The 27704-nt window shown below is 41.5% G+C and overlaps 1 protein-coding gene across 1 annotated transcript in view; it reads left to right on the top strand.

Moving 5' to 3' along the window:
• The first annotated feature begins 14793 nt into the window (after nucleotides 1-14793).
• Nucleotides 14794-27704, top strand: part of LOC148036045 (Tyrosyl-tRNA synthetase, class Ib, bacterial/mitochondrial) — a 30587-nt gene continuing 17676 nt past the window's right edge. Inside the window, exons 1-3 of the mRNA XM_087678056.1 lie at nucleotides 14794-15009; nucleotides 15095-15242; nucleotides 15937-16220. Coding sequence (XP_087534182.1) covers nucleotides 14882-15009; nucleotides 15095-15242; nucleotides 15937-16220 — 560 coding nt within the window. The 5' untranslated portion in view covers nucleotides 14794-14881. The remainder of the gene's footprint in view (nucleotides 15010-15094; nucleotides 15243-15936; nucleotides 16221-27704) is intronic.

Genomic DNA, 27704 nt, shown 5'->3' with positions numbered 1-27704 from the left:
ATAGACTAACCCCAAGTGCATCTTATGGGTCTATTGGATCAAATACATCATGGTGGAGGCCCCAAACCTCAACCATAGGGGTTAGATACTTCAAGTGCAGGGGACCCCACTATCAAAATAGATGCCCAATGGAAGATACAACCTCAACAAGCGGGTCTAAGGTAGCAATCACCAGTGCTTATGGAGGAGAGGAGTCACAACCCCTACACATTCTGGAAATCCCCAATGGAAGTGAAGAGAACCTAGATCACCCAAGGGTGGGGACAATGAGTGCCCGTCCCCAATGGATGGCGGCTCGAGTAGCAAGAGTACATCACTTGTACTAGGGGATCAAGCAATCATGGTAGACACAAGAGCTACCCACAACTTTATCACACTAGATTGTGCAACTAAACATGGACTCAAATTGTCTAAGGCTCTAGAAGGATTAACAATATCATTTGTGTAAGGAGAAGCCAAGGAGGTCAAACAAGTCTTTGTAGTGCGAGTGGATGCAGGTAAATGGAAGGCCAGACTCAACTTTCTAGTCAAACCCATGAATGATTTTGAAGTCATTTTAAGCCTAGAATTCTATGACAAATATGTCATTGCAATGTTTGGAAAATGAGTTAATGAAATGATGCTAGATATGCAAGGAGAGGGCGTTAGAGTACCCTGTGAAAGAATTCAACTCCCAAGCAGAACCCCAATCAAAGTGCAAATGAAGGAGATCATACCTAGAGTCTCATGCCAAACTATGAAGCCAACACCTACTAAACCAGGAGCACCAGCCCAAGTACCGCAACAACAAGTTCCCATGTACAGCCTCACACCATGATGCAGTGCAAATAAGTGGAGAAATTAGTGAAGTAGGGAGAAAGTAAAATTGTGTATGATTCGACCTATTAAGCAAGGGGGTTGCCAAGAAGCCCAAACCACAAGTTGGCACAACAAAGAAGTGGAATCAATACTTGAAGAATACGATGATGTGATGCCAATTGAATTACCCAAAGTTCTACCACCTGAAAGAGAGGTAGATTGTGAAATTGAGTTGATCCCAGAGGCTATTCCTCCAGCTAGAGCCCCATACCATATGAATCATACCAAACTCAGGAGTTGAAGAAGCAGTTACATGAATTAAAAGAGCAAGGATTCGCTTGACCTAGCAAGTCCCCATTTGGTGCCCTCGTGTTATTTGTCAAGAAGAAGGATAGGGGACACCAATTATGTGTAGACTATACGGCTCTTAATAAGATCACCGTCAAGAACAAGTATCCCATGCCCTTGGTTGAAGATCTATTAGATAGGCTACATGGACCCAAGTACTTTAGCCGTATAGATCTTAGGTCAGGATACCATCAAATCCGTATAGCAAAAGAAGACATTCCCAAAACATCCTTTCGTAGCCGTTATGGAAGCTTTTAGTGGCTCATCTTAGGGTTTGAATTGAGCAATGGGCCGAGTACCTTTTGTGGCCTAATGGATGGAGTATTCCAGCCTGAAATAGATGTCTTTATCATCATCTACATAGATGATATTCTAGTGTATTGTAAGACCCTAGAGAAACATAAGACACGCTTAAGATTAGTCTTTGAGAAGTTGAGATAACACAAACTATACGCCAAACCTGAGAAATGTGAGTTTGCAGTGGAGTTAGAATTCCTAGGATTCATCGTCGGCAAGCAAGGCATCAAGGTAGACCCAAGAAGGTAGAACTAGCGAGAAGAATTGGCATGTGCTAAAGACTATGAGGGAAGTTTGGGAATTCCTAGGGTTCACGGTGTTTTGTAGAAGATTTATCAAGGATTATAGCATGGTCACCAGTCCACTATCCCACCTCACCAAAGGAGATAGAAATTTCACATGGGGAAGTGAGCAACAAGTCGCCTTTGAGCCAATGAAAAAATGTATGAGTAAAACCCCCATACTCAAGGTGCCAAGCTTTACCAAACCCTTCGAAATCTCCATAAATGCATCAAATTATGGCATTGGGTAAGTGTTGGTGCTAGATGGGCACCGCATAGCTTATGAATCCAAGAAGTTCATAGATGCAAAAGCAAGATGGAGCACACATGAGAAGGAGATGCTAGCAATGATTCACTATCATAGAAAATGGAAGCATTATGTATAAGAAAAACACACAGTTGTATTCATTGATAACATATCAGTCAAATACTTCTAGTATTGGCCCAAGTCGTCCGCCAAGCAAGCCAAATGGCTTGACTTCCTAGTAGTTGAGTTCGACTTAGAGATTAAACACAAGCCAGGCTTCACAAACAAAATAGCAGATGACCTAAGTTACAAGACCGATTTGAAGGCCATCAATGTGGTCAATAGTAAATTTCTTGAGTTAGTGAAAGAGGCCTTGGGAATATGACCAAGAGATGCACAAGATTATAGAAGAAGTGAGAGCTAAAAGAATGCCTCGTGGCATGTATATGCAAGGAATTTTGTTTATAAGCAAGATATTATACATTCCCAAGTGTGGAGTTGAAAAAAGTCATCCTACATGAAGTGCATGATGGAAAATTAGGGGGGCATAAGGGACAAAGTAAGACACTTGAAGCCCTCTAGAGACAATTCTTTTGGCGGAACATGAAGGAAGAAGTCATAGACTACGTTAAGGCTTGTGCTACTTGCCAATTAACGAAGGCACCACGCTCCAAGCCAGTAGGATTACTTCAACCAATACTGGTACCTAGCCGGCCATGGGACATCATTAACATGGATCTTATTGTGGAACTCCCATAATCCCCTGGTTATACCATAATCTTTGTAGTGGTGGACTATTTCTCCAAGCAAGCCCACTTTATACCTGCCAAGCCACCATTGAATGCCAAGGAGGTAGCCCGCCTTTTCTTCATGCATATGTTCAAGCTACATGACTTACCCTTAGCCATTGTCTCAGATAGAGATGGCAGATTCATGTGTAACATGTGGAAGGAACTCTTTAAGTCTATGAAAACATAGTTGAGATTCTCATCATCATTCCACCCTAAGATTGATGGGCAAACAAAGAGAGTGAACCAATGCATTGAAGACTATCTCCAAAGCTATGCCTAGGTGGACCAAAAAGATTGGGCTTGTACCTTGATGTACTCGAGTTCCACTATAATAGCTCAATTCACTCAACAAACAGGTTAATACCCTTTGAGTTAGCCATTGTGAGGTTCCTCCAACCGACCCGGAGGAGTCCTCTAGTAGTCAACTGAAATTCATATCCATGCACATCACCATCCCGTCTCCCTATGGGAAACCTTGGACATAGTTGAACATGGGAATCTCAGTTCTACTTCACAAGGGAAGCATGGACAAGTTACCCCTAATAGCAATCTAATGCCCACCTAAGAAAGACCACTTTGTAATCAATCAAAGGTAGGAGTGAGGTTAACACCGCACTTGGTTAAAAGAGAGTGAGAGATGGGGGAGAGTGTAACTCGATCCACCTATCCATAAGGTAAAATCTCAGCTCTGGCCCCCCTAAAATGGTGTTAAACTTGATAACTAATCCTACCGATATTGGGAGAGTCACGATTTAATCACCTCTATCTAATGTTGGCCGACTTATTGAGTCCACCCAGCCACATGCGTCCAATCGTCAGGATTGAAGCCTCCCACTTTCCTCGATGGGTTTGCTTAGTTTTCTAATTAGCAAAGCATACTACCACGTTGTTTGGACATATAAAATCATCTTCGTTTTATTATTCCGTTAAACTGGGTTCGTTAAACTCTACCTTTAGCACCTAACAAACGATTCAAAAATGAGATACTTTATTTCACCATCACTCCGCAGAGTGATACAAAACTGTCTTTCCACAGAAAAACACTATCCATCCTAGGATAGGATCTTCTAATCCCTTGGGATTAGGCTGTATGTGATTGCACTCCGTTCGCAGTCAACAAGGAAATTTACTGGCTCAGAGCCCCTCTAAGCTTCCCTAAGCCTCAAGAGATGTCCTACATAACAGGGGCACTTACCACTCGGCCCTTTGCCCTCTCAGGTGCTCAAGTCATCAAAATCAAAAACACCTACCTCCCTCGGGAGCGTAGGATCCCCACCCACATGTGAGTTTTTCCACACTCTACAGAGTGTAAGGAAGCATTGGGTTGGAGACCCCAATGTCCTAAACCACCACAATCCACATATCATCCGTCTGTGCAAGAATGGAATCATAAGAGCCATAACTCATCATTCACAAACCCAAAAGCAATCATAACCATAAGACATTTTTACCAATTGTTAATGCGATGCATAGAATATATCCCCTTCATCAATTTCAGTGTTCCTTCTTAAAAAGCATTTGGTAATATTAACATGCTTTTACAAGTCTAAGTGAGTTCTAACCATTTGTGATCATTTTCTTATGTACTAACCTGATTATCTCCATTTAAAAATCCATCGTGCTTACGGTTTATAGCCGCGACCTCAATTTGTTGTGGGATGATTGGTTTTTCAGTTTGAATGGGTTCGAGATTGACTTTCGCTTGTGCTTCAGCATCGTGTTGAGTTTCCTCAGCAGCAGCGACGACCACTTCCTCGTGTTCGGGAGCTCTTTGAGTGTGACCTTGCTCAACATCTCGTCATCTCATAGGAGCCATGGGAGAAGCTTGATGGGTAGCGCTTCCACGTAGGGTTGGAGAGAGAGAGAGAGAGAGAGAGAGAGAGAGAGAGAGAGAGAGACTAGGCTGGTTGTAGCAGAGCATCATCGCGTCAATAGCAACAGAGAGACTTCTGCATGATTCGTTGTGTGTCTTTCACATGACGCTCTACCCCTGTTTATATAGTAGTGGAGGGGGGGGTAAAGAGAGGGCGCATGCTTTTTGGTTTTTTTGATGACATCATCGATGAGAAAGACTTTCGTTTATTTCTGCCTTGCAACTTGTTTGGATCATAACTTCGTCGTAAAAACTCCAAATATAGACGTTTGGGTACTTAAAACGATCAGAACACATCTGTTCGACAAGCTACCGCGGACAGAATAGCAAAAATCCATAAAAAATAGACAAAAATAATGATTTTTGTAAATCGCGTTATTTTTATCGATCTTTTGTCTTGGACAACTTATCCCCTTCAAAATAAGTCACAACATATATTTGGATCCATCTAAAGTGGAAATTAAGTCATCTAAACATGATATTAGAGATTTCAGACTATTCTAGTAAACCAATCCTGTTTCCTATAAATCCTGTAGAGATTCTGCAGTTTTTTCCATGTGTGGATATGCAACATAAATCAATTTTGTTTGGAATGTATACGCACATTGTTTATTAAAATAAACTAAGTAATGGGGACATTACATTCTCCCCTCCTTAGAGAAATCAAGATGTCCTCATCTCGAGAGAAACTGAGGAAATTCTTTCATAAGGGTTGCCTCGTCGACCCACGTGGCATCTTCTTTAGGATAATCCTTCCATTGTACTAGGTATTCTCTTAGAATTTGACTTCTTAGAGGTTTTTCCCTTGTATATAGAATCTTCTCGGGTTGCATTTCCAAAATCCCTTGGGTAGGCATGACTATTTGTTCGTCATTAAGCATGATCGGGGTTTGGCACATAAGGTTTCAATAGGCTTACATGAAATACATTGTGAATATTGAGATAGGGTGGCAATTTAAGCTTGTAGGCTTCCCTTCCCATTACTTTGATAACTTCATATGGTCCACAGTACCTTGGACTAAGCTTTTTGTATTTCTCCAAGGATAATGAGCTCTTTTTGGTTCTTACCCTTAGAAACACCATGTCACCTTCCTTGAATGTTCTTATGGATCTTTCAAGATTTGCATAGGATTTTTGCCGATCGTGAGCAACTTGGATGTCATGTCGAATCAATTTGATTTATTCGTCCATCTCTTCAAGCATAGCCTTAGAAGTTTCTACTTTGAGAGTGGGATCTCAGAAGTTTAGAGGTGTACGACATTATTGCCCATACAAGGTGACATCTTGATTGTTTATTGAAAGGCAGCGTTATAAGAAAACTCCACCAAAGGTAAATGTTCAATCCACCATTCCGGTTCTTTACCACAATAAGACCTTAGAATATCTTCAATGGTCTAGTTCACCCTCTCAGTTTGGTCATCAATTTGAGGATGATAAGCAGTATTGAAGCATAGCTGCGTTCCAATTGCTTGAAATAGGCAAGTCCAAAAACTTAGAGGTGAACCCGGAGTCTCGATCACAGACTAAGCTCTTTGGCAATCTATATAACCTAAATACTTCTTTGATAAAGACTCGAGCAATGTCAGATGACTTATAGGTTGTTTTGACTAGGATCAAGTGTGCAACTTTTGTCAATCTATCAATCACTACCATGATGGAGTCATATCCACTAGTAGTAGTAGGTAATCCAACAACAAAGTCCATACTTATTGACTTCCATTTCATTTGTGGAATGTCCAAGGGTTGTAACTCTCCAGGCATCTTGATCCTTTCTACCTTGACTCTTTGACAAGTCAAGCACTGAGCTATATACTTTAATACATCCCTTTTTAATCCTAGCTAGCGATAGCTCTTACGAACTACCTTGAGTGTCTTGGCATACCCCGGATGTGCTGCAATGGGGCTGTCATGGGCTTCTCATAAGATATTGGTCTTCACTTTTGGTCTTTTTGGGATACAAAGGCGATCATGGTAATATAGACAACCATTACTAGCATGATAATTCTTAATCTTAGACATTTCTTTGTCAGAAGTCCCCCCTTGAAGTACTTTAGCCATGAGTCCTTCGTATTCTTTATCTTGAGAAATAGCTTGGCATACAAGCTCAAGTATAGGGTTATCAAGTATGGATACGATTCTTAAGCTTCGAACTTCTACAACCGTATTAAGAAAGGCTTTTCGGCTTAATGCATCTGCAACAACATTGTCCTTCCCTGGATGAAATTTGATTTTAAAATCAAATTCTTGCAGTATCTCTATCCATCTTCTTTGTCTCATGTTTAGTTTAGCTTGGGTGAAGATCCACTTAAGACTTTTATGATCTGTCATTAAAGTGAATTCCCTTCCCAATAGATAGTGTCTCCATAGTTTCAAGGCATGAATTACTGCGAGTAACTCAAGGTCATGAGTAGCATAGTTGGATTTGTAGGGTTTTAATTTTCTGGAAGTATAGGCCATTGGTCTTCCTTCTTGTACTAGCACCCCACCAATTGCAAGTCCACTTGCATCAGTGATCACTTCAAATTGTTGATTGAAGTCGGGGAGTTTTAATACAGGTGCAGTGGTTACAGCTTCTTTAAGCTTATCAAAGCTTCCTTGATGCTCAATGGTCCAAAGGATTTCAGTAATTTTCTTCAAAAGATTTGTCAAGGGTGCATCAATGAGGAAATTATCCTTGATGAATATTCGATACCATCCTATCAGTCCCAAAAATCCTCAGATTTCTTTTAGTGTCTTAGGTATTGGCCATTCTAGGATATCTTTCACTTTGGTATGGTCTACAAAGATTCCATTAGCGAAAACAATGTAGCCAAGATGTTCAATCGTGTCAGTGAGAAATATGCATTTACTCATCTTGGCATAAAGCTGATTTTCACAAAGTGTCAATAGGGCGATCTTTAAGTGACCTTCATGTTCCTTTATTGATTTGGAGTATACTAGTATATCGTCAAAAAATACTAGCACAAAATCATCTAGATATGCTCGAAATATGTATTGCATTAGATGATTGAATGTAGCTAGGACATTAGTCAATCCGAATGGCATGACTAAAAATTCATAATGACCATACCTAGTGTTGAAGGCAGTCTTTGGGATATCTTGTTCCTTGATTCAATTTTGGTAGTATCCAGACCTTAGATCAATCTTGGAAAAAACCTTGGCTCCGTGTAAGTGATCTAAAAGTTTGTTTATCATGGGTATAAGGTACTTGTTTTTTTATCGTAACCTGGTTTAGTCATCTAAAGTCAATGCATAGTCTAAGTGTTCCATCCTTCTTTTTCTAAAAGAGGATAGGTGCTTCCCAAGGTGAATTAATTGGGTGGATAAATCCTTGCTCTATCAGTTGCCTCAGTTGTTCCTTAAGCTCAATAGCTTCAGGAATAGACATTTTGTACGGTCGTTTTGACACTGGCTCGGCTCCAGGAATCAATTTTATTTCATGATCAACCTCACGCTTTGGAGGCAGTTGAGTCAATTCTTCTGGGAAGACATCCTTGAAGTCATTAATCCACGAAGGTAGAGTGCCTTCATTAGTCTTTTTGACCTTATTCAATTGGATCATGTAGATTGGTTGACCTTTCTTCAATCCCTTCTTGAGTTGACTTGCCTTGGCTAGTTGGACTCTAGTTCTTCCAACTTTCCCATATGCCTTTATGGTTTCTCATTCCAAGTCTTGAAAGATTATTTCCTCTTCAGCACATAGAATATGGGCTTTGTTCTTCTTGAGCCAATCCATTCCCAGAATGCAATTGTAGCATCCTAGTAGTAGGATTCAAAATTATGTTTCAGTTATATGGCTGTCTAACTCAAATTGAAGATTTCCCATAGTTTCAGTTGAGGCGATTTCCTTCCCACTAGCCAATTCTACTATCATTTTCCTTGTCCCCTTGGATTCTAGATGCAATCTTTTAACTGTCTTGGGTGCAAGAAAGGAATGTGTGCTACCACAATCAATTAAGATCATAAACGACATACCCTTATAAGTAGTTGGAGATTGAATTAATGAGCATTGGTGGTCCGCTCCTTTCTTTTCCATGGTAGTATGAATGGATCCTTTTTCAAATTCTTCACCTAACGTGCATTCCTCGGGCCATCCAATCATGGTATTTACCCAGGCACCAATTGTTCTTCCACATCCACGGCCTGGGTTATTTTTGTGGTTTCCTTGGCCTCTTTCACCAACCTGGTTTGGGCTATGATTTTGAGGATGGTTAGGACAATTAGCCCTTAGGTGTCTAGTCCTTCCGCACTCCTAGCATTGCCTGATTCCTATTCCATTTGATCCTTGGGTGATTGCATTAGCTCTACCATTTTCTTTGGCATTGGTCATGTCGATACCACGGTTTGGGTAGCCCCTTCCATAGTTGTTTATTGGATGGTTTCTTTGGCCATTTCGAGCGATTTCTTTGGCCATAGGTTTTGCTCGCATAAGAGCATATTTGAGAGTCATTGGTCTCATTGATTCAAGGTAAGCGTCCCAATATGGATTTAGTCCTTGGCAGAACCTTGCAATTTGTTGAGATGTTGTCATTGGGAGTGCATATTTGCGTAGTCTCACAAACTTGGAATAGTATCCTTCCAAGGTTAGGCTTAATTGTCATAAGTTGTAGAATTCATTCATCTTGATTGATTCAAAAGATGGGGGAAGATAACATCCTTTCACAGCTTCTTTGATCTCCTCCCAAGTTTGGGAAGCTTATGTTACTTCTTTATCTCGGCAAAACTGTTTCCACTAAAGCTTAACTTTGTCAGTAAGACGAAGACGAGCAATCATGGATTGATTTGCAGCAGTAGTTTCAGTGGCTAGGAAATAGTCATCCAAAGTCTCAATCCACATTTCTGCATCTTACTCCACGTTGGGTCTAGCTTCACCACTAAACTTAGGTGTTGGTGTCTGCTTGAGGAGAAACTTATTCTCTTAGAGTTCCTTGTATGTTTCATCAATTCGCACTAGTTTGGTGATTCTGATTATCTCCATAACTTCTTTGTTACAAAACGAGGTGTCTCTAGGAATCGATAAGACTTTGGGAGATTGGGATACTCTGGAAGCTCATAAATTTTTGACTTTACACTCCTGCGTAAGGTTATCCTATCGGGAGAAATAACTTTTATATATTGGTCATACACCCAATGATGTAGGGTTATTGGCTATCCATTAATTATCACAGTATCATTAACCCTATGTTCTTCAAATAAGAAACATTGAACTAGTTTTAGTTTTTCAAGCCATTTCAACAACTTGAGATGGACTTTCACATCTTCGCATAGAGTATAGGTAAGGGTCGTTCCTTCCCTAGATTTGGGCTCTAGTTTTAGCCCCTTCATAAGCTTAAATAATTCCATAGACGAGTCCTTTCTAAGATAGCCATTATGCTTTCTCTTAATTCCAACATGTTTGACTAGCACACAAGCAGTGGAGTACATGATCTCAAAAATAACTCGCATAAAGTGTACTTCATCATTAACTTGTCAAAACAACTCAATGATCATCATAAGCTCATAAGCTCATAACTCACGCTCTTCAAAAGTAATAATGAGACTTTATATTTATGAAAAGTACTTACAAAGATGTATTTGATCATACTATGATCTACCAATACATCATCTCATGGATCATTTCCTCATGAAAAGTATTAGGGTCTATATCTCATATCTTGAGGGATTCTCATGTACATGGCAAACAACATAATGTGGTGGCTCTTGGGGATAACCAAAACATCCAGTACCAAAATAAGGCCTTCTTTGCACTACAACAACTCTCTCGAGTGGTATTATTTGTAACACTTTCCCGTATACCCACAAGGTTTCAGATACAGGCTGATCCCCAATGTCTAGTAACCATTTAGGAAAGGCCCTGAACAAAAGATATATCTTAACTATCCCTAGTTGTTTAGCCCATCGAATCCTCCATAGTTCATAATGAAGAAGAATGTTATGCTCACAATATATCTCCATATGTGACCCATTCCTCGGCCATAAATCTTTAATGTACCATGAGTTAGGATAAGGTTGCAATACAATTGGAGGAATAAAGATAATCTCCATTATCTCAAATATAGCCTCGCGGAATGAGAATTTATTCGACCCTAAGGCTACTTGATACATGATGGGAAAAATATCCCGCAAACGTGTATCTTCCTCATCACTAAGTTCCTGATGAACACAATACGTATGCTAGTCTTATGGCAAGATAATCAACAACAATTTTCTTCAAACAAGTGTGCCTATTTTTTAAATTCTTTTTATACGTTGACTAAACCTTACACTAAAAGCTATTTTGAAACCTAGGCTCTGATACCACGTGTGAGGTTCCTTCTCCAACAGACCTAGAGGAGTCCTCTAGTAGTCGATTGAAATTTATATCCATGTACATCACCATCCCGTCTCCCCAACGGTGTTAAACCTGATAACTAATCCTACCGATATTGGGAGGGTCACGATTTAATTAGCTCTATCTAATGTTGGAAAGTTACCCGACTTATCGGGTCCACCCAGCCATAGGCGTCCAATCGTCATGATCGAAGCCTCCCACTTTCCTTGATGGGTTTGCTTAGTTTTCTAATTAGCAAAGCATACTACCACATTACTTGGACATATAAAATCATATTCGTTTTATTACTCCATTAAACTGGGTTCGTTAAACTCGACCTTTAGCACATAACAAACAATTCGGAAATCAAATACTTTATTTCACCATCACTCCGCAAAGTGATACAAAACTGTCTTTTCACAGAAAGACACCCTCCAGCCTAGGATAGGATCTTCCAATCTCTCGAGATTAGGCTGTATGTGATCGCACTCCGTCCGCGGTCAATTGGAAAATTTACTGGCTCAGATCCCCTCTAAGCTTCCCTAAGCCTCAGGAGCCATCCTACATAACAGGGGCACTTACCACTTGGCCCTTTGCCCTCTCAGGTACTCGAGTGATCAAAATCAAAAACACTTACCTCCCTCGGGAGCGTAGGACCCCCACCCACATGTGAGTTTTTCCACACTCTGCAGTGTGTGAGGAAGCATTGGGTTGGGGATCCCAATGTCCTAAACCACCATAATCCACATCTCATCCGTCTGTATAAGAACGGAATCATAAGAGCCATAACTCATCATTCACAAACCCAAAAGCAGTCATAACCATAAGACATTTTTATCAATTGTTAATGTAATGCATAGAATATATCCCCTTCATCGATTTCAGTGTTCCTTCTTAAAAAGCATTTGGTAATATTAACATGCTTTTACAAGTCTAAGTGAGTTCTAACCAATTGTGATAATTTTCTTATGTACTAACCTGATTATCTCCGTTTAACCATCCATCGTGCTTACGGTTTATAGCCGCGACCTCGATTTATTGTGGGATGGCTGGTTCTTTAGTTTGAATGGGTTCAGGGTTAACTTCCGCTTGTGCTTTAGCATCGTGTTGAGTTCCCTCAGCAACAACGGCGATCACTTCCTCGTGTTGGGAAGCTCTCTGAGCATGATCTTGCTCAGCATCTTGTTGTCTCTTAGGAGCCATGGGAGAAGCTTGATGGGTAGCACTTCCACGTAGGGTTGGAGAGAGAGAGAAAGAGAGAGAGAGACTAGGCTGGTTGCAGCAGAGCTTTGTCGTGTCAATAGCAACAGAGAGACTTCTGTATGATTCGTTGTGTGTCTTTTACATAACGCTCTACCCCTGTTTATATAGTAGTGAGGGGGGGGGGGTTTAAAGAGAGGACACCTGCTTTTTGGTTTTTTTTATGACATCATCGATGACAAAGATTTTCATTTATTTTTGCCTTGCAACTTGTTTGGATCATAACTTCGTCGTATAAACTCTAAATATAGACGTTTGGGTACTTAAAACGATCGGAACACATCTGTTTGACAAGCCTAAAGCGGGCAGAAGTGCAAAAATCCATAAAAATAGATAAAAATAATAAATTTTATAAATCATGTTATTTTTTTTGATCTTTTGTCTTGGAGGACTTATCCCCTTCAAAATAAGTCACTGTATATATTTGGATCCATCTAAAGTGGAAAATAAGTCATCTAAACATGATACTAGAGATTTCAGACTATTCTAGTAAACCAATCCTGCTTCCTGTAAATCCTGTAGAGATTTTGCAGTTTTTTTAATGTGTGGATGTGCAACATAAATCAATTTTCTTTGGAATGTATAGGCACATTGTTCATTAAAATAAACTAAGTAATGGGGACATTACAGCCACAGGGAAAGAAGTCATCATGCCCCTTGTCTTTGCCTTAGGAACCTAGAGCTGAAGAGCGGGATATAGAAGAATTCTTGAAGAAATGCAGAGACTGCAATGAAGCCTCTAAGTAGAGTTTGGAAAAGAGCAAAATCACCATGACCAAACAGGCCAACAAGAAATGAAAGGTAGTCCCCTTCACTAAAGGAGACATGGTCCTAGTCAGCTTCAAACAAATGTTCCTTCCAAAGAATGTGAGTCCAAGTTCAATCATTGTTACTATGGACCCTACCGCATCACTCAAGTCCTGAATGAGGTGACATATAAGCTCAACCTGCTAGAAAGCATTTGTGTCCACAATGCATTTCATGCTTACCTTCTGCATAGGTTCTACCTCGACACCCAATGGGGGCAGCATGTTTCATTGCTTCATTCCAACAACCCCTTTGAAGTAAAAGCAATCCTTTGGCGCCAGGAACACAAAGGATACCCCAAGTACCTCACCAAGTGGAAAGGGTGCCCTCTCAAAGAAGTCACTTAGATTTCGAAAGTGGAGGACCGTGAACGTGGCTACGAGGCCTTCGCCACCTGGCTCAAGGAGAATCCCACCAATTCTTCCAATGCACCTTGAGTCATCACTTACGTTGCCATAGGCATGGCAACAACTCCACTCCTCAAATGTGATTGAGTGGAGGGTAGATTGGCATGGTAGTAAGAATAAAATAGTAAACAAAGGAGTCTAGATGGGCAGAGACACTGACCAGCTTAATAGAAAAAGCTGTGATAAGATCCCCAAGTTGTAGTTGAGTAATCTGATAGTAAAGGTTGCCCAACTTATTAGAAGAAGCAGTGTTAAGACCCTGGAATAAGTCAAATAAGCTCTACCCTTAGATTGCTGAGGACAATAATCCATTATGTGGGGGTGAGTGTAAGAGCTTTGTAGCTATACCATGGCATTGTTGCCTGAAATATCTACATAGGGAGTAGTAGTGACTCTAAATCCTGCTTGGTTTTCACTCTATGTGGGATTCCCTATACCTAGTGGTGAACCCTCACATGTGCAGCATCACAAGGGTATAGTCCTAGGATGTGCCTATGTTGTACTGTTTCTTTCATGGAATAATATAAGAGTGTACCTTGCTCTCACATATCATGTTACCTTTCTGTGCCGTGTTGAGTTTGAGTGATTGAGTGCAAGTGCATCACCTGCCCCCCTCCCCCCTGTCGCTCCGTGCCTTGTAAATTAAACATTTTTTGAAACCTATCTTTCCCTCCTTTTTAATTACATGCTTTTAAAATTAAACATGTTTTAAATAAATATTTTTAAAATAAACATTTTTACATTTAAATGCCCTTTGTTTTAATAAAATATTATTAAAAACATTTTTTATTTAAAGTTTTTAAAAATTTTCTTTTTCCTTTTATAAAGCAAGTATTTTTAAATTAAAAAATTTAATTTAAATATCTATTTAAATAAACCTTTTCTTGATTTTGTTTATATATGTATATATATTGAGAGAGAGAGAGAGAGAGAGAGAGAAGGGGGAGAGAGAGGGGGAAGGGAGGGAGAGAAAAAATTAAAAAGACAGAAGAAAACAAATTCTAGAGAGATGAAAAATCTATATGAGAGAGAGAGAGAGGAAAAAAATGTAAAGAGATGATGAAGAGGATAAAATCAGAGAGAGAAATTCAGAGAGATGAAAAATCTATATGAGAGAGAGGAAAAAAAAAAGAGACGATGAAAATAGGAAAAAAATTAGAGAGAGGAAAAACATAGAGAGAGAGGGGGGGGGGGGTGTGTAAGAATTTAGAGAAAGAGAGAAGATTAAGTTTATAGAGAGAGAACAAGACAACAAAGTAGGGAGAGAGAAAGGAAAGGAAAACGACATATAATGTGTGAGAAAGAAGTCAGGACATGTTGCGAAGCTACCTCGAAACGATCTGGTATTTATACTTTGTGCGTGAAAAATGCTAAGTGGTTGTTAACCCAAAGTCAAAACCGTCAAAAACCCAGGCTTGCTAAGCTGGGGTTCTTTTTCTGCCTGCAAGTTAAGCTCGAGGCTATGGCGGAGCCTCTCCGGGATTTGCAGCAGCTGAATTTGGACACTCACGCTTCTACTGCAGACGCTGAAGCTAGTCCAGCTCCGGCTTCTTCTTCTCCATCGCCTCCTGTCATTGGCGCTCCTCGAGAGTATGCCGGTTTTTCCCGATCGTTCGTAACCTCCGTTTCCCTCTTCTGTTATTTTTCTTCCCTTACAAGTTCCTTTATACTTCAGGCTCACGCTTGATGAGAAATTCATGCTCGTTCGGAGCATCGGCGAGGAGTGCATCCAGGACGATGAACTCCGTAATCTGTTGGACAAGAAGAGGGATCCAGTCTGCTACGATGGATTTGAGCCTTCTGGAAGGATGCACATTGCTCAGGTAGTCGACTGCTTCTTCGCAAATACACGTTCAAGCCTTTTTGGACAGAACAGTATCATTGCTTCTTCTGACACTTTGTATGTACAATTTCATTTGGTAAGATATATTTGGATGTCAATGCTGTTTCAATGTAGACATATGTTAATGATGTTTCAATGTAGACTTTTAGCCAGTCCATAATGTCTGTGTGTGGAGATTTGTACATCTATAATCTTCAGCTAGAATGCAACAGTTATTCAGTTGCTTTGTAGCGTGTACATATGGTCTGTCTGCAGATATGCTGATTCACAAAGTTCAGCCTTGAATGCAAGAGGTACCCTTGCTTTGTACACCTGCTGCTGGTGTTGCAAGCTTTCTGCTAATAGGCAGATAGTGATAACTGGCTTGCAAACTCAACAAACTGTCCAATGTTATGTAGTTTCACTTTGTATGACATGGTTGCCTACATGCCTGGACTATCAACAGAACGCAATGGCCCATGCCTGTCTGTGGGCATGGATCTACAAGAAAGATACATTGTATAACTTGCCTAATGTCATACATGTATTCAGAATACATACATGCAAATCATGATAACAATTTCATGTATATGTCTTTTGCTGTAGAAATGGTTTTTGCAAGCAGATTCATTCCTTGCTACGTATTGAATTATAGTAAAAATCTAGCACGATAAAGTTGTTTATTTTTTCTGCAGGGTGCTATGAAGGCCCTGAGTGTGAACAAGCTCACAGAGGCAGGCTGTATTGTCAAGATATGGGTAGCTGACTGGTTTGCACAACTAAACAACAAGATGGATGGTGATTTAAATAAAATCAAGGTCGTAGGTGAATATATGATAGAGGTCTGGAAGGCTGTAGGTATGCGGCATGACAGGGTTCAGTTTTTGTGGTCATCAGAAGAAATCAATGCCCATGCCCATGAATATTGGCCACTTGTTATGGACATAGCCCGCCAAAATAATCTGAAAAGAATAATCAGGTGCCAGGCTTCACCAGCTGTTTTATGCATGTGCAAGCTAGGATGTGGAGTTCAAATGGTTGATGTGCATCTGAGAATTTGCCCACATGGTTTAAGAGATTGTAATGAAGTATTCACAAGTTTGGATCATTTCTTAAGTCAGTTGATTAAGCTATGAATTGAAATGTTGGTTGGGATCTGTAGTTTATGGACTATGCTATAAACCATGGATCATACACATTGCCATATTAAGATGTGAAGACAGATTTTTAGTAGGCTGTATGAAGGTATGTGCCATGACAGGTGCAGTTCTTTTGTGGTCCTTGAAGGAATCAATGCCCAAGTCAAGATGTGCTGGTTTGACACTGATCATGTACATCTAAAATTTGATTTGCATAAGTGAAGGGGCTGCAATGAAGCTTGATTGCACAAGTTTGGACCATCTTCTGAATTTTTGGATGCTTAAGTGTAGATCAAAGGAAGTTTGTATGATTTTTCAATGTCAACTAAAACCTTAAGTGAGCTCCTCCCTTCTTACTTTTCCAATAGAAGTTCAAAGAAGTGGAAGTTAGGACTGTGGTTTATACAGGTTAGAATTAGAACGATCATATATTAGTTGAACAATCCTAATCTTAAGCATTGGCCAAGCATGTATGATTAATCTAAATAACAATACCAGATCATAGCACATGTCATATGTGCATGTTTTGTTTGAAATTTTTTATGAATTCTATACTGTGTCTTGCGAAGGTAGGGCTAAGACAAGTCATGTAGTTTTGTGTGTGACACATGCATAATTAAAAAACATATTAGAGGGGTCATGAAGGACGATGTGATTTCTGAGTTCTCTAATGTGTGGCTCAAGAACATACACACGTAAAGACTTAAACATCTACCATCTTTGATGTATCCATCATAAACAGTTTGGAGTCTAGACCTAAAGAGAAGTGCGATGATTTAAGCTGGTAGAGCATTTATTGAGCCTTAAGGACCATCTCTACTTTCACCATCCATGTACAGTGTATTGACAAATTGTACTTTGAGCCATTAGTATTGGGGCTTGCACTCAGAAATAATTAGGGCACATTAATTCCTAACTTAGTTGTTAAATAAAAAAAGGAGCATGTCACCTTAAATCTCACTTAGCTCATTTAAACAGCCCCAAAACTCTAACTTGAATTCTAAAAAACAGTTTCTATGTCCCATAAACAAACACTCATAGTTTGGTTGGTTCCTAATCAAAAAATAGATCGTGTGCTCACTCACTTAGCACCCCAATTATTGAGTTCCAGTGCTCATTACTCAATCTACTCCTTTGAAGTGGCCCTCCAGCCTATCTAGCGACTACTGCTACCTTCTCCAACACTTCACGCGTTGTTCAGCTGTCGCCCAGCCATCTGGAGGCCTACCCATGCTTTGTTCTGCTGTCTACTGCTGACGCTAGGCTCTAGCATCTTGCCTTGCTTCATTCTGCCATCCAGCCTCTCCAGCGACTGCTGCCTCCTTCTCAATCACTTGGTGCCCTGAGTTCAGCTCCCACCCAGCCATTTGGAGGCTTGGCCATGCTTCGTTTTGCTGTGTATCGCTGATGCTAGCATCTTGTCCTGCTTCATGATCAGTTGTTCACCCTGTGCACTGCTCCAGACAGACTCCATGTCCTTGGTAGCCCATGTTCTGCCCTTCCTAGCTGCCACCCTGATTAGATTTGGTGCAAGACAGCTGTTCTTTTGTCCAGCCAGGTCATACTGTTGCTGTCCTGTTTTTGAAGGTCTTTGTCAGCCTTCGTTATGCTGCCTGCCTGCTCTGAATGGTGGTTATAGCACTTCGGATTTATCTCTGGTGGACATCATACTCTTGACTACTCTCTCAACCTGCTCCCATGAGAGTCATCAACTGGTGAACAGCTCTATTTTTGAGCATTCTGTGCACACATTCATTTACTTATAACATTCCTTCATTTACTTCAGAGTTATCTTTCTTCCATGTTTGTGTTTTTGCGATTTGTTTTAGTTGTGTTTGTACATTTGTGTTCTCCTTGCAAACCCCTGCATATCTTCACATGCTATTAGAACCGAAACTCTTCTAAAGAGTATCTTGTAGCTGTTGTGGAGGCTTGGTTTGTGCGAGATACATGAATGATATGTAACCAATTCACAATGGCTGAGATTCCTTCCTTTTGGAAAGCTACATTACCTTTCTAGGATTCTTCATCATTGGAGGCCTTGAGGAGACATTATAACCTCAATGACAAGGACAACATATCATCTTCTTCATGTTCTTTATCAGGCGTAGAGCGAATGATGGACGAGGAGTTCAAAGAATTCATGCATATCAAATATCCCTACTACATTTTGTTAGCAGATTAGTCAGTACATGTATGAGTTTGCATTGTGTTTGAGTGGGATATTATATTCTTTTTCAGTGTGGATTGGTGGCACCAATTTATTTTCTGCCTAGGATGTGGCCAACTGGCCTACCACCCCCCTTGGCTCACTCAACCAATCCACGGCCAACTAGGAGGCTGCGAGTCCTAACCGCCATGCACCACAGTGACAAGTGGTGGATGGGGGGGGGAGACACCACCACTCCACCTTCTCTTCCCCACATCGTAAGGGGATAGGTCTTGACGCCCTGGCACACTGTATATATATATATATATATATATATATATATATATATATATATATATATATATATATATATATATATATGTATGTATGTATCTATGTATGTATGTATGTATGTATGTACACACACACACACACACACACACACACACACACACACAGAACCTTTGAGTAGGTTCTCCCCTTTTTCCCTCCTAAGAGGGTGGCCACATGCACCTATCCTTTTTCCTTCCCCGCGAGATTATCCTCCACTTTGCAAGCTCAATTTTTATCCCAAATGGCCCCGCTATTTGAGGAGGAGGTTGTAGAAATCCTATGGAAATTGCATGTGGGAGAAAGGACGATCGTGAATGGCTCCTAAGCGAAGACTTTCGAGTGCATGTGGCAATTCCACAATCTGCAACGAAGCCTCGGGCAAGGGCACATTGTCAATCCAATTGCGGCACCGGTCGTAAGTAATGTATTTCCAAATTAATAGATGTTTGCTTTGAGTCCCGCGTGAGATACGTTAGGCCTCGTACTATGCCACACGAGAATAGGTCATCGAAAGGAATGGGGTTTATGTCACGTATTCAAAAGATGGAGTTTGTAAAGCACAGGTATCAAGAGAAGGTAAATTGCATTTAGTTGCTATGCGACAAATTCGTAAATAGCATAAATAGCATATAAGATTCCAAGGTATTGGCGACTCCCCTTTTCTTGTAAATAATAGATATGTTTTTTCCACCACATTGAAGGTATATTGTAGCTTGCACACTTGACGGATGGTATGGTAAGCGATCTAGCCTAAGGAAATTCATCCTAGAAACTCTAGATCTTTGTCCAAGCTCTTACTAATAACATGAACCGATAACTCATATTTAATGGATTGGGATCTTGATGATGTGCGTAATTAGTACAAACAATGATCATAAGGATTAAAACCAAGAAGCCTTGAGATCCGTCCGATAGCTACTATGTTTATCAATCCTATTCGAGGTTGGGCTAGATGCAAACAACAACTCTAGGTCTCAAAGGCAAGTAAGATAGCTTAAGAAATAGGAAACCCTAAGCCAAAGAAAAGGCCGATATTGTTATACTTGTTGGAAAGAATATTGGGTTGTTGATCAATTTAAGAGATCAATAGGACTTACATTTTTGCATAGTTGTATGAGCCCTTTACCTATGCCTTAGCCGAGGGAAGGAAGCGTTAAGAAACATTTTGCATAGGTTCGCTCTTAGATCCCAAGGGGGAGAGCGAATATGTGATGAAATTGTTATTGCGTCTATTCTTGGATTGTTTGGAAAAATATAATTGGTTTTGTTGGATTGATTAAACAATGTCTTAAATGCTTTTACATTCAACTGATTGTTGTATTGTTGTCTGGATGATTATTCCAAGTGCTTGTGATTGATGGTAAATTCATGGCAGGGGTCTGTGATGACAAGTTGCTATGGGGATGAATGAATGTTTTTTGAAAGATGATATTAGAGCTGAATGCCTTGTTTGTGCTTGATTCTTAACTGGTCTAATTAAGGAAGGATATTTTGCACGGATGGATCATCTCCAAGAATGCTTTGCGGATCAACCCAAGAAGGGCACTGCTCGATTCACGGGCCGAAGGTTGAGTGGTGAAAAGGCTAACCACGGAAATGGTATTTCACTCCTAGGTTGCTTGAGGGTCAGGTGGAGCTCTGGACACCCCTTGCCAAGTCCGGAACGTTGTTGAGGGCCTTTGTGGCCCCAACGTCTATGGCGTTGGAAGATTCTATTCTAGATAAATGATGGAAATTGTGGTGCCATGTGATTTGAACCAGTTACTTTTGCTGGGCAGAAGGGATATATACTTTCTCTTGTATGGGCATGAGGCAAAGATTAACTTGAAGATAAGTTAAGGAACTTGTTTGTCAAAAGGACTGCTTGCACTTTTTTCGTGTCTGTGCTACTATAAGTTACGCGAATCAACCCTGTTCCCTAAAAGGCTTAATTAAGAAAGCTGATTTTAAATGTCACATATAAATGTGATAGAACCCAATTAAATAACTAAAGAACGCCTACTAAGGGAAGCAAGTGGGCAGAACCCCTCACATGGGTCTGTCCTACGGTAGGGTGGTCCCAGAGAATTGGAAGGCTTTTCACAAGGTTTTACTGACGCCCGACCCTTAGGGATTGTTAGGTTAAAACTCCAATTAATACCGTTTTAGGGGACCAAAATGGGACTATGCCCTATGGGTAGAGAGATCGAGCGGCGCATCCTTCTCGTTTCCCATTCTCTTTGAACCAAGTGCGGCATGGATCTGCTTCAGATTGGGTATCTCTGTGTAAAGTAGGATGTCCAAGACACAATGCTAGAATGCTATCAGGAGACCTTGACTACTAGGAACCCGGATTTCAGGTCGATCCCAGTGGGTTCGGCTGCGAACATTCCGTTGTGAGGCGGACTCGAGAGACCCTAGGCGACAAACATTGTAACATTCCATGGGAGTGCCGGGCGGCATTGCTTAGATTCGTCTCTCGATGGACCGCTAAAAATGTGCTTGGACAGGTGATAGGCGGGCACGTTACATTTCTGATTAGACCAACTTTATTTTGGCTATTTTTAGTTGGTTGACTATTCCTTGATTCTTGGCTATTTATTGCCAAGCTCCTTGCTCCTTTGACATTGTGAGCACACTCTATTACTTGTAGGTTCTCTTGGAGAGAGGGATGTTATCAATGCCCACTTGGCTCAGTGACTCGTTGTTTGTAATTGATTGTCTCGTCTTGATATATGGATTCCATTTCACGAGCATTTCTTCTAAGTTCTCTTTGTAGTCTTCTTCTTTTCTTCAAACCATAGTCACAAGTGATTGGGTACAAGGACGGCCAAAAATAAGGAATGGGGGATTGAGACGACATTTAAAAAAATCAAAATATACTTCATAATTTACAAAATCGGTACTCAACTTTCTTATAATGAGAATATGCATCATCAAAGTAAAGTACAAAGGTGTAATGTCTGGCTCTAGTAGAGTGTCTCAAGGCAAGCTGAGGAGCTTGCACATTCTGTCTAATATCATAGTCATGGGCCACTGGAGCATTAGTGTTACTGCAGGTTGTCTAGCTGGCTGTATGGGAGTAGGAGGCTCCTCCTGAAATATAATCCTACGCATCTCGACTATCCGCTTAGGTTGCTTATGTATCTTTTCCTTATGGAAAACTACATCATGGCTGCGAATGACTTTCCGAGCCTATGGGTCCCATAGGCGATAGCCCATCTCACCTGCATCCTCATAACCAAGAAAGATGTATTTCACGAACTTAGGATCAAGCTTTGTGCACTTTTTCCTGGGTACATGGCAGAAAGCCTTAACCAAAGATACGCAAATGATCATATGAGTGAGGTTTTCCAGACCACACCTCCTGTGCAACCTGAAAGTTAGTAGAATTGCAAGGAGATCGATTGATCAAGTGTATGGCAATAGTCATTGCCTCAGTCCAAAACTGTTGTGGTAAGCTTGCTTGGCTAAGCATACTATGGACCCTTTCTTGTATTGTCCTATTCATGGGCTCAGCCATACCATTTTGGGGTGGGGTGTACAAGGCGGTCAACTGAGGCTTAATACCCCTCTCATTGCAAAATTGATCAAAGGCTTTAGCAACACTCACCCCCGTTATGTGACCATAGGCATTTGAGTCTATACTGAGATTGGTTCTCAACCAATGCAAGCCAATGCTGAAAGGTAGCCAAAACATCAGATTTCAACTTTATGGGATATGCCTAAACCTTATGTGAGTAATCATCAATGAATGTGACAAATTACTTCGCACCTTCTAACGACTAATAGGACATGGGTCCATAAACATTAGAATGAATAAGAGCCAAAGGCTCACCCATGCATAGAGTTCTAGACTTCTTATGTGTACTTCATGTTTGTGTGCCATACAAACAATGATCACATGACTCAAAACACTTATAGTCAAGGGGCGGAAGATATTGCAAACGAGTAAGCATTTTCATTTCCTTTAAGGACATGTGTCCAGGGCGACGATGCCAAAGAGATACATGTGAAACTGCAACCATAGACAAAACATGATCTACGGATCCAGATATAATCAAGGGATATAAAGTGCTAGACTTGGCACCACGTGTAAAAAAAAACCCTAACACAAAAGCATAAACAGAAACTGTACGACAAAGCAAAGACTGATAAAAGAACACAGTTAGGGTTAGGGTAACTCAGACACAATGAACACAATGAATAAATGAAATGATATGACTACTAATAATACAATGCTCATGAAGCAAACACACTATGCAGTGAATGAATACTGTATCTCGAACTCCTGTATCTCAAGGATCAGAGCATGGGTAATGAGTTGGAGAGTGTGTCGTACTCTGAACGGATTCCGAATCGCAGCAAGGCAGCCTCCGGATGTCAAATACCAGCAAAAGCAGCAGTGAGAAGCTGGATCTGATGTAGACAGCAGTGAGGAGAGAGAAAAACTAAAAACGTAGGCAGCAGGTGAGAAAAATACTAAAAACGCAGGTTGGACAGCTTGTAGGAGAGAGAAAGACTAAAAACAGAGCCTACAGGAGAGAGAAAGACTAAAAACGCAGGTAGGACAGCTTGCAGGAAGCAAACTCAAGGCTGTGATGACGTGGCAGACTATACGGCAGCAGGTTTGTGTAGGAACAGCAGCCGCCTGGCTGGAATCAGCTCCAAATTGCGTGAAGAGGGCTGGAAATCAGGCGCCAATTGATGGAGACAACAATGGACAGCTTCGGTTGAGATGTCCTCCGCGAATGGGGTGTAGGCAACAAGCTGAAACACCTAAAATCTGCAAAAACGAGATTCAGGGAAGAGTGGAGGGCTAGCTGCGAGTATATAGAAAATTAGGGTTCTAGATCCTCTCCCACTTAACTCTCTCGATCCGCTCCCCGTTTTAGGGTTTTGGCTAAAATAAGCCTAAAATAAGCATGTTTTGGGGCTGTTTAAGTGGCTAAGAGCAATTCTTAGCACAACACCCCCTCTTAGGCCCAAAATAGGGTGAGAAAAGTAGGCCAGCCTAAATTTTGATTTACCCCAAGGCGTCCCATCCCAAAGCAGCCAGGGCATCGGACAAAGGGTGCACTTCGGCAGTCTAGTGGCTTACCAAGATTACAAAGGTGATGGTTATCTTGCCAAAGGAGCCCAAGTGATCACCCCAGAGAGGCCAAGGGATCGGAACAAGGGTGCTCGGCGGCTGCCCAAGGGCCTACCAAGTCCTACAATGGCGGATAGAATCGATGGACTTTTGAAAATAAATAAATAAATGTTTTGAAAATGCATAAGTAATATAGGGGCAGCGTGTTAGCAGAGTATTTGTCAGCTCATGTGTGAGTCTGAGCTTGATCTGGGTTGGGCATTTTTATTAGGTATTTTAGGTTTTTTTCTGGTGTGGCATTTTATGCCAGTGGAGCATTTTATGCACCAGTCGGCCAGCTTTAATGCTGTCCGACCAGCATTATTGCTCCCCACTTTTTCAGCCTATTTATACTCAGTGGCTCCTCCTCAGTCAATCACTTCATTTCACCATCTGTAGACTCTGTAGAGAGAGGAGCCAGTGCTAGTGCCCACGCAGCCAGTGACTCACTGTTGTATGCGACTGTCTCGTGTTCAGATATATGGATTCCATTTCCCGTGCATACATCTGAGTTCTCATCTGTATCGTGTTCTTTTCTTTTCTCTTTTTGTCTTGTGTTTCAGTAGTTTATTTCAGCACATGTTTATGCTTCCACTGCTGCTCCACTTCTGACATGGTATCAGTTTTCAGGATTTGTGTTTCTGCTGTGTTTTCTTGCTGATTTCAGGACTGTTTTGTACCCCTGCTGATCAGACAACTGCTGTCGCAGCCAAGCGACCTGTTTTGGGGTTGTTTTCAGCCTGCGTTTTTTGCAGTTTTGCCATCGCTTGCTGCCTACCCACCCTCTGCTGCCTGCATTTTTCATCAGCAGCTGCTGGCGACAGTTTTCTACCTGCTTTTCTCCGGTTTACAGCCTACGTTTTGCTGATTCAGCGTCTCTCGTGGCTGAGTGACTGTTACTTCAGGCCGTTTTCTCTGTTTTTGGCAGTTTTTGACTGATTTTTTGACTTTCTGCAGCAGATTTTGTCTTCTATTGATCAGATTTTGGGTTATATTGCATGTGAACTCTCATTTTCTGCAGTCTGTGCTTGTGTTTTGGCTGTGTTTCCTCTCTAAATTCCATCTCTTCTCTACTTCTCTTCTTATCCTCTCCTTATGGCTCCTCCATGCACTTCCACTGATGATAAGTTACATGGACCTGATTATCTCACATGGAGTGTTGTCATGAAAGCTTGGTTTGTGCAGAAGCGGTTATGGTACATCGTCTGTGGAGCTACTCCTCGTCCTCTCCATCCTTTTCCTCTTCCTGAAGACTTTGATGAGGACAACCATGAGACATCCTTGAGATTACAGGGGCGGCTTCCAGCACATTATGGAGGTGAGGCTTATGTAGCTTCAGAGAGGGGTAATGGGAAGGCGAAGTCGAAGGCCCAGTGTTACCACTGTGGCAAGAAGGGACATTTGCGGAAGGACTGCAAGAAGTTAGTGGCTTCCAGGAAGGAGCAGAAGACGAAGCGGGATGCTGACTCTACCGATGAGTCCTCTCCTTCATTAGACTCCGACTCTGATCCTCCGACCAAGGTGAAGTCCAAGGCGCGGAAGGGATCCTCTTCTTCGGATCTCGGGAAGGGCTTGGTGGCCCCTTCCTCGGCTGCTTTCTAGTGGTGGTGATGAGGTCATCCCTCACGACTCTCTTGTGCCAGAGAGGGAGTGTGAGCGGGTGTTCAGATGGGGCAGCCGCGCCTCATCTATACTTTTATACAGATGCACAGGTTCCAAAGAGGGACGTCCCTGACGCATCGACTTCAGTCTGGCGGAATCAAATCCTGGAGCTGGGATTGACATCCAGGTTCATGCTGAGCTGGTTATCGGACAGAGAGCGGGAGGCTTTCGTTTGGAGCTCACATGAGGGGACACTTTGGCGGTCTGGCCGAAGGCGGGGAATCCATGGTCACCTATGTTCAGAGGCATTTTTGACAGGATGGTCTTGTATGCTACTGCGAGACATTGATGATGGACACAGAGACATGCTATGATCTTCTCTATTTTCAGGTGTTTGGTACGATCGACATCGACATCAGGTTCTCTCCGAGGCACCTTGGTGGTGGCTTGATCACCCACTGCTTGGGTATCCATGGTTCTAGTTGGTGGTTCTATGTTGTATAGTTTCTGATCCCTTTTCATTGTACTATTGTATTGTATCAGATCACTCATGATCTGAGAGAGGGTGTTAGCAGAGTATTTGTCAACTCATGTGTGAGTCTGAGCTTGATCTGGGCTGGGCATTTTTATTAGGTATTTTAGGTTTTTTTTTGGTGTGGCATTTTATGCCAGTGGAGCATTTTATGCACCAGTCGGCCAGCTTTAATGCTGTCCGACCAGCATTATTGCTCCCCACTTTTTCAGCCTATTTATACTCAGTGGCTCCTCCTCAGTCAGTCACTTCATTTCACCATCTGCAGACTCTGTAGAGAGAGGAGCCAGTGCCAGTGCCCACGCAGCCAGTGACTCACTGTTGTATGCGACTGTCTCGTGTTCAGATATATGGATTCCATTTCCCGTGCATACATCTGAGTTCTCATCTGTATCGTGTTCTTTTCTTTTCTCTTTTTGTCTTGTGTTTCAGTAGTTTATTTCAACACATGTTTATGCTTCCACCGCTGCTCCACTTCTAACACAGCGGCCGATTAAGTGATAGATAGGAAAAGATAAAGAGAGTTTTAAACCCAAGTCAAGCACAAAACTAGCAGACCAATCCCTAGCATTGACTAGGATAAGTGTCTAAGGATGAGAACAAGTGTATGTATGTGCCAATCATGGGGTGAATATGTGGAAAGGCCAAAAAAAAGGATGGTGGGCTTAGCAAGACAAGCAAAATAAGCAAGCAAGCAAGGATAGGGAAACTGCCATTAGGAGAAATGCCATGTGTTATGCCATGAATATGGTGGAACCTAGAGTCGACCACTCCAAAAGACCGTAAAGAGATAAATGCGCACAGATGCATGTTTACATGAACAAAATTTCAATGCATGGGATAATGCAAAGGGAGATGCAAGATGTGATACTCATGCAATATGCTATGCAACGGTGCCACTAGGACAGTGCCCTTGTAGGGGAATTGTTTACTTGTCCAAGTGTCCTTTTACAATTAGGTCATCCTGACAGTGTGGATGAAGTTACAAATGCCCATAATACAATACAAAGGAATAAGTGAATGCAATGTCTAAAAATTGTAAGTATAATCACTGTCACGATCAAGAGTAGAAACCACCCCCTCTCAAATTGGAAGGGAAAGCAAGAGGAAAGCATCCTTTCCCCGTCAAGCTAAAGAAGTAGGGGAGGGTGTACCCAAGCCGATCTTGGGTAGCAGATACTGAAGAACCGGCCGGTTGATGGCATTGGTCAATATATCTGCAAAATTATCTGATGATGGCACAAAATCTAGGTGAATAGTGCTTAGCTCAACTTGCTCTCTAGAAAAGTGGAAGTGGACTCCTACATGTCGTGTCCGGGATGTGACGATTAAATTGCCTGCGAGGGCAATGGCACTCTGGTTGTCGCAGTTGACAATTGTGGGAGAGTCACATGGAAAATGAAGCGCCGCCAGTAAACTCCTAAGATAGATGGCCTCGGTGGTGCCATTGAAGAGAGCCCGGTACGCAGCCTCGGCCATGGAAGCCGCCACCGTCTCTCGCTTACAACTGGACCAAGAAATGGGAGCTATGCCCAAGGTAAAGAGGTAGCCTCCATGGAAACGCCGGGTGTCAGGATCTCCTACCGAATTGGAATCAG

Source organism: Lygodium microphyllum, chromosome 5, assembly GCF_053477565.2.
Source record: "Lygodium microphyllum isolate KBCC chromosome 5, Lygodium_microphyllum_v1.1.10, whole genome shotgun sequence".
Taxonomy (NCBI): Eukaryota; Viridiplantae; Streptophyta; class Polypodiopsida; order Schizaeales; family Lygodiaceae; genus Lygodium; species Lygodium microphyllum.
The sequence above is the reverse complement of the archived record's forward strand: the minus strand, read 5'-3'. Positions and strand labels throughout refer to the sequence as shown.